Source organism: Mus pahari, chromosome X (assembly GCF_900095145.1).
Source record: "Mus pahari chromosome X, PAHARI_EIJ_v1.1, whole genome shotgun sequence".
Taxonomy (NCBI): domain Eukaryota; kingdom Metazoa; phylum Chordata; class Mammalia; order Rodentia; family Muridae; genus Mus; species Mus pahari.
This window is the reverse complement of record NC_034613.1, coordinates 96,339,654-96,348,052: the sequence shown is the minus strand read 5'-3', so window position 1 is coordinate 96,348,052 and position 8,399 is coordinate 96,339,654. Positions and strand designations below refer to the sequence as shown.

General features: G+C 33.8%; 1 protein-coding gene across 1 annotated transcript in view; it reads left to right on the top strand.

Annotated features, from left to right (window-relative positions):
- Rps6ka6 (ribosomal protein S6 kinase A6) overlaps window positions 1-8,131 on the top strand; it is a 141,400-nt gene extending 133,269 nt beyond the window's left edge. Inside the window, exons 24-25 of the mRNA XM_029534362.1 lie at window positions 4,956-5,087; window positions 6,052-8,131. Of these exons, the coding sequence (XP_029390222.1) occupies window positions 4,956-5,087; window positions 6,052-6,183 (264 nt within the window). The 3' untranslated portion in view covers window positions 6,184-8,131. The remainder of the gene's footprint in view (window positions 1-4,955; window positions 5,088-6,051) is intronic.
- The last annotated feature ends 268 nt before the right edge of the window (window positions 8,132-8,399 follow it).

Genomic DNA, 8,399 nt, shown 5'->3' with positions numbered 1-8,399 from the left:
TACAGGGGAACGCCAGGGCCAAGAAGTGGGAGGGGGTGGGCAAGGGAGGGGGGAGGGTATAGGGGACATTCAGGATAGCATTTGTAATGTAAATGAAGAAAATAATAAAATAATTTTTAAAAAGTCTATAGTCAACAAAAAAAGAAAAGAGAGTGAAAAGAGAGGAGCAAAGAAGGAAGAGAGGAAAGAGAAAAAGCATATTCAGGGTGAAAACATAAATAATAGTACAAGGAAAAAAACAGTATTTCTCACTTCATGAAGATATATAGTGTAGTGATCTCAGCCTTCTTATGTTTCAATTTACCTGGTATAGGGGGCATTTGGGGATTTAATTGGTTTTTCTCTGGTTAGGCCAAAAAGGGCTGTAAAGTATTTTTACCTTGGCTGAATTGAATTCCTGGAAATGTTTTCCTCATCCATGCCATGCTATATAGGAGTATTGGACCAGCCCTTACCTTGCTTCTGCTATATGTACCCACAGATCTTCTAACAGTTGGATGCCCTGTTAGACCAAACATGCTCTGCCAGTGCATGTGTGAGCATGAAAAAAATGCCTGAGGCGGGCTATGTTTCCACCAAATGTTTCCAGTGTTTTGAGATTGTGTGAATCTGTCAGACTAAAGCAATATGTACTTAAGGGTCAGGTATGGAACACTCACTGTTTCTGCATGACCTAGATATACAGGTCCCTGCTAGTATTCTCCCACAGCTCGTCTCTTTCCAGAGGGCCAGTTGGAAGCCTCCAGATGTAATCAACCTGGACTTTCTTCCGTAGTTATTCCTGTATTTCCCAGCTAAGCAGACCTGTATTTGTGAATTGCATCTAGATTACAACCAGCCCCACACTGATTCTTGGGATATTTACTTGCCCAGTTATTGGAGAGGGGGAGACTTTGGAGTTTGAAGATAATAAAAATACGTATTTTTCTGATCTCTGGTCAGGTGTTTTGACTGTAAAACTGCAAAGAAGGCCTGTAATTCAATGTCTGCTTGCTATGCCAGTTGCTGATCTCATTTTTACTTTCTTTTTTCATTCCCCCCTTCCCTCCCTCCCTCCCTTCCTTCCTTCCTTCCTTCCTTCCTTCCTTCCTTCCTTCCTTCCTTCCCTCCCAGACTTCCATATCATGCACCCATGAAATTCACAGACTTTCTTTTATTTTTTTATTTATTTTGCTTAAACCTCTTCTGAAGGCAATGCTCTCTTCTACTGTGTTAGGGTCAGATTTCTAATCAAAAGTTCAACATTCCTGAATTCTGCCTCATCTCTGTCTAATGTTTTCTAGTACCCTCCTTTACCTTTCTATGTCATCATTTTTCCCTGTAGCCACTACAGGGAAATTAATTAATTTTCTGTTGTAGATCGGTGGAAAAAGAGGAAAAAAATCTAGGTATCTTTCTTCCACCATCTTCCTGTTTAGTTTTGAAGGATATGACTATATTAAAAAAATAAATAAATGGTTAAAATAGTTTTCCCCTTTCAGTACATTAAAACCTTATTCTCATTTGAAATATTTTCTGAAATGAAACTATTATCCTCCTCCTTCTGTCTCTCTCTGTCTCTCTGTCTCTGTCTCTGTCTGTCTGTCTGTCTGTCTGTCTGTCTCTCTCTCTCTCTCTCTCTCTCTATATATATATATATATATATATATATATATATATATATATATGCAAAACATGTTTGTAACTTTCTAACTTTCTTTAAATTTGGAAATTAAGGGAGCTCTTCTTTTTCCTCTGGATTTCCAGTTGTCCATACATGTTGGGCCACTTGAATATTCCCACAGTTCACTGATGCTCTGCTCTTTTGCATCTGTGTTTAATAGTCTCTTTCATTTGGAGTAATGTCTATTACTCTGGCTTTACCAATCACCTTGTCTGCTATATTTGTATATTTAGTTTATTTTAACCTCATTTTCAGTATTCAGTTTTAGATTTTTGGTGAGTCTTTTTTATATCTTCTGTCTCAGCTTTTGAATATTTGGAGTACTGTTATAACTCTTAAAATTTTTGTCTGTAAATTCTAACATGTCAGTTCTTGAATCTGTTTTAATTTTTTATTCGTTGTACTTTCTTGCTTTTCTTATATGACTGCTAATTTTGGACAACATGGCAAAAATAGTGAATTTTACATTGGTGGGTATTGGGTACTTTTCTATTCCACATAAATATTCTTGACTTTTGGTCTAGGCATCAGTTAAATTTGGAGGAGCAGTAATAGCTATGCATCTTTATTTTAGAGAGTTCCTTAGAGAAGACTACAGCAGTGTTTAATCTCAGGCTATTCACCAGTTAGGCAGAATTTATATCAAAAACCTTATAGAACTTTCAGTGTTTTCCAGTAAAGGTGATAGAAGCATAATATTCCCCAATTTGCATCATTTCTGAAGTTTTTTCCCTAGTTGTATTTTTGTTACTATATGTGTATACCATGAAAATAAATTATATCTAAAAAGAACAAAGATTCTTTTAAAAGTACAAAACTTATGTTTAAAATTTATACTATAAAAATTATAACCAATATAATCAAAGTATTCTTCAAATATTATGTTCCAAAATTGAGAATGAATGAAATGTAATACTTGTGAGAATCTGTGGACACTACCATGTAGTAGTTCTGAGTTTAATCCAATCTTTTCATATATTTCTTCTGAAGATAAAAGGTTTTCCTCATTTGTAGAAATACTAAATACTTAAAGGAAATCATTGTAGATTTTTATAATTTTCTGTTGTCTTCTACCATCCCCTTCATACTCAGTCTTCTGACTCTGTGTTGGTCTCTGTGAATGGCACTCTGTCTCCTTAATTAGATCTACAGGCTGTCTCCTTCTTACCTGCACAGCAGCCAGAACACACTCAAGGTGGTATGTTGGGCATTCATGCTGCTCGCCTGATGTCTTGCCCATCTCTAAGAAGTCATTTTTCTCTGCTAACTTTGTTAGTTTATGTTTTATATATTTGGTTTTTCAGTTGTAAGTGTAGATAGGTGTGGGGATTTTTTTTTCTTTTTTAAGACAATGCCTTGTACAGCCCAGGCTCCTTTGGAAACTTGATATGTAGCCAAAGATAACCTTAAACTCTTGATTTTCCTGCTTCTACCTTCCAATGCTGGTGTTATAGGTATGTGACACTTTACCAAGCTTATTTGATATTTCTTTTTAAATGACACATAAACCATAAAATTTGTTCATATTAATGATATAACTTGTAATGCATTAATACATATATACATTATATAATTTTAATGTAGGTTAAATATATCACCTCAGATACCTATATCATTTATTTAAAGTGAAACATTCAAAATCCTCTTCTAGGTGTTTGTTGTTATCTGTAGTCACACTTGTCTGTGGTAGCATACCAGAAATTGTTGAACCTTTCCAACTGTAACTAATCAGAATTATCCATCTCCCTTCCTCTCCCCACTACATGTCCTTATGTCTCTTAACCCAGAATCAAATAAGAGTTCCTTCTTAATTTTATGATTTATTAAGTCTGTTTTATTAAAATATTCATTATTTTTTTATTTTCATATATTCATTGTCTATGGTAGTAGGTTTCATAAGGAGATTTTCATGCAAATATGTAGTACGCATTGATCATATACCCCCAAATTTACTCTCCCCTTTCTCATCATTTCTCTTCCTGCTACTTCCTTTGTTCCCCTAAACAATTTTGCATGTCTCATTTTTAATATGAAATTTCTGTTTTTGCAAAGTTGATTATTTTGATTATCTGAAACACTGAAATATTTTAACAGATTATATTTTTTCTTTTTTGTTTTTTATTAAATAGAATCAAATTTAGTGCTACTCTCAAACTTATTCTAGGCTGGCCTCTAACTTGTTACAGTCCTCCTGCCTAAGCATAAAGAGTTGGGAGAATACATTAACATTATTTTTTATCTGCTGTTATTACCTATCATCTTTAGTTTCAGTGTTTTCGGTAATAAAAGATTTTACAAATTATTTTTCTGTATTAGAATTTTTTTTGTTTTTTTTTGTTGTTGTTGTTGTTTTGTTTTTGTTTTTCAAGACAGGGTTTCTCCGTGTAGCCCTGGCTGTCCTGGAACTCACTCTGTGGACCAGGCTGGCCTCGCCCTCAGAAATCCACCTGTCTCTGCCTCCCAAGTGCTGGGATTAAAAACATGTGCCACCATGCTCAGCTTAGAAAATTCTTGTTGAGAGTTTACTTGCTATCCTAAAAGTGGTAAGGATAGTTTACTCCAAGTATTGCATACATGATTTGGTATTTTAAATTTGTAATATGTTACTATGAAGTTATATTCTATCACAGTTTCATTATAGAAACAATCAAATATTCATAGATAATTTGATGAAGACTTCTGATGCCTGAACTGTTATCATAACAGTGATTGCTTACATTGAATTTATACTTTGCTGGCCTCGTTATGTAATGCAGAAAACCGTTGCTTCTTGAGTCGATTAGCTAATTAATGCACAACTTCCCCTTTGTGATTTAGCTGTATATACAAACCTTTGCATCTTAGGGTCTAAGTTCCTAACAACGTTCTATAGCTCTCTTCTTGTCTTGCCCATTTAAAACACTACAGGCAAACTTCTGCTACCTTAAGTGTTTTTCCCCCTCTTTCATTACTAACAAAATCCCATTTCTGAAATTTCGGTAAAAAGTGATTAACAAAAAATAAAAACTACTGTATAATGAAAAATCTGTCTGAAGATTATCTTTATTTCTGTTTGACTTTCATACATGAGCATCTCTGCCACTCTTGCTCCTCCCTTTTCCCCTCCATCTTCTGCCTTTCTAATTTGTGTCTTTTAAAAGGATTTTGTGGTTCTTTATATATTCAGTTAACTGTACAGAATATAAATACTGTTTTTTTAAGTGTTAATCAAACATTATAAAACTATTGATGCTTTCATAAATTGAGGCAATCTAAATTCTATATTTTCAAATAAATTTCTGTATCCATTTAGGATTTGCTTTCTCATATGCTTCACATGGACCCACATCAGCGTTATACTGCTGAGCAAGTATTAAAGCACCCTTGGATAACCCAAAGAGAACAACTGCCACACCATCAGCCAAACTCAGATGAGCATCCACAGGTTGTTAAAGTAAAATCAATGCATGCTTAATGTGTAGTGAAGCTCTCGTTACCCACTGATGATTCTTAAATAGCTATGTAAAGTAGCTTTATTTACCAAAAATATTTTTTGTACATTTCATGAACTCTTAATGTTTTTACTATGTATTTTTTAATTAGAGAAATTCATCTTTTAACTTATATAAATTTCCTAAAGTAATGGGTTTTATGGTGACAGTTTATTATATACATATGATATATTTTGATCGTACATGCTCTCTTATGCCCCTGATATCCCTGTCTCCTATCCCCCTTATCTTGCTCTATATCAGTAATGGTAATAGCACCTTTGTCTTTTTATTTTTTGTTTATATTTTAATTTTTCTTAATTTTCTTTTTTTATTAATCATTCCATTTGTTTATATTTCAAATGATATCCCACTTCCTGGTTACCCCCTCCACCAACCCCCCATCTCACATCTGCCCTCCCCCCTCCCCTTTGCCTGTATGAGGGTGCTCCCCACTCACCCATACTCTCCTGCCCCACCACTCCAGCATCCCCCTATACTGGGGCATCAAACCTCCCTGGGACCAAGGGCCTCCCCTCCCATTGCTGTTGGGCTCTGCTAGCTATGTATCTGGTAAAACAAAGATGCCATATATGAGAAAATGTGTATAGCATTTGTTTTTAGAGTCTAGGTTATTTTGTTTAATGTGACTGTTTACCTCCTATTCATTTTCTTATGAGTGACACAATTTTGTTCTTTTTTATTATTATTAACTAAAATTTCTACTGTGTAAATATTCCATACTCTGTCTCCATCCTTTCATCCATCCATCCAGGCAACATGGTTGGTTCTGTGTCTTGCTACAGGAGCTTCTATAAAAGGGTACATTTCATAGATAGAGGTCTTGGTTTTTTATTATGAAATACTTTTTACCTCAGATATTGATACTGAACTTGTAATGTGTTGTCATTATTTTAGGAAGCAGTGGCTGCACCATATTCTGTCTTGGCTCGGAACCCAAACAGGCATCATCCAATCCTGGAGCCTGTTACTGCTTCACGTTTAGCTCAGAGGCGTAACATGAAAAAGCGAACATCAACTGGATTGTAAGAGTCTTGTGTTCCTCAGTCCTCAGCTAACTGGATAAAGAGAAAATTAAATGTGTGTTGTGGGTTGGCTTTGTTTTTTGTTTTTGTCTAATCTCATATCAAAGGTATTTTGTTTCCTGCCACATTACTTGAATATTCTGTTTAAGCCTCTATTGGAGAGGTTGAATTTTAAACAAACATACATAGGTCCATAATATTCATACTATATCATTGCAGTAGTGTCCAAACGTTTAACTATATAATTGATGTCCACAAGGTCTTAACTTCTCTGCACATTAACTTTCTAAATTCCTTTCAAACAAAGTTAACTTATGTTTTATTATTTTACACAAAAAAGGTTTAGGAATTCATTAATACTAATCAAGATGCTTTTCATATGTTATAATGCTAAATAATATCAGTATTTTAACATCATTTCCTAAAAAGTAACTTTTGTTCTTAAAAGAACAGCAGAAGTATTCTAATAGTTTGTGCATAGCCAAAGCACTCCATTCATTTCAGTCTGTTTAGATACTAAATGTAGTAAAAGTAGTTTGGTGCCTGAGCAAAATACATTTGTGCTAATATATGAATTCCTGATATGGTTGGTGCCAAAGTTTTGATAGAATAATTAAATCGCTGATAATTTGTGCAGACAGATTTGTATATTATCCATAAGTGACTTCAACTAGAGAAAGGTTCCATAAGGCTTCTAATGTTTTACAGCTAATAAAATTGTAGTGAAAGTGAAAATGTTTTTATCCAAAGGTTTCATGTTGGTGTTGTAATCTCCTAAAAATGTCATAGTTAAGCCTTTGAATATGCACTTCATGGTGTTACCTACGCTGACTTGGAAGTTAGCCAATTGAATTTAACCATCATCTTTCCCCTTTATAAGTGAAGCTACTCCGTTGTATTTCTGATTTCCATGTGGTTTGAGCTACAGTGTAGCATATTGATCTACCTTGAATCCTATGGTGATGTAGTTGAAGTTTTATTATAGTGGACTTGTGCACTTAGCACATATGATACAATATAATGTATTTCAGTAAGCATCAGACAATTCTATATACGTCAAGAAAATAATTTCACATTTTAAATAGGAAACAATATTAATGGTTGACACAGAAATTTGAGTACATTTAAAAATCATTTATAATAAACTGGTCAAATTGGTATTATTAAATTTATGATTCAGAACCAGTGTCTAATGTGTATTGTTTTCTTCAAATGCTGAAAATTTTAAAAGTCATTTTATATTGTTAAGGAAAATATCATTAACTACTACTACTGACAGAATTCATGAATGTAAACTGGAGGATATCAGTTTTGTTTAGTGAATAGAAATGTATTACTTGTGTGTGCTAGGTGTACTATTTGCTTAGTTCAGAGAGAACTAATTACTGAGTATGTGGTTTAGACTAGGAGATATGTAATGTTGGAATTTAATAAAACAAACTATGTATTCTCTTCAGACTGTAAGTGATCTTTATCCATGCACAAATATCTGTTTCCTACATGTGATATATAAATTCTGTATTCTTACTTGAGATGTCTTTTTTAAAATGATTGGACAATATTAAACAACAACTGATCTGATAGCACCCCACAGCATTATTTAGTCTTGGTGTCGTATTTTGTCTTTTGTGTTTTAATTTGGTTAATTTTCCCCTTTTCTTTTTGTTTTATTGCAATAAGTACTTGCTTTTAAACAGTTGTGTTCCTACATTCAAATTAGTATGCTCCTATCATGATCTTGTTTGTGCTGTTACACATCCTTACCAGTTGATTTGTTGAAGTAAAAAACATAAGTTTGTTTTTTACTTTTTAGGACACATACTATGTCTGTATGTGCTTTCCAGCTAATTAGAGAAAATGAACTTGGAAAATGAAAAGTGATAATAAAATACCTTTTAGCCTTTGTGTAAACAATGTGTTAAAACATTATCATAATTTTCAGTTAGTTCACTCAGAGAGTGGTGTTGTACAGCCTGATATGAAAGGAACATTAAGGATTAACCAGTGAATATGCTTTCTCATCCCCCAGTGAGTATTGACTGTGCATAAGATACAGGCATGCTAGTGCATTTGCCTAATTGTGGAGTAGAGAGACAACATTACTGTAGAAGAAAGCCCTGGCTACACCCTTGTTTTGTATTGACTTTTTATTTGACATGACTTTTTATTCTAGAATAAATTAGAATGGAAGGAGTAAAGGTTCAAATACTTTCAAAAAGT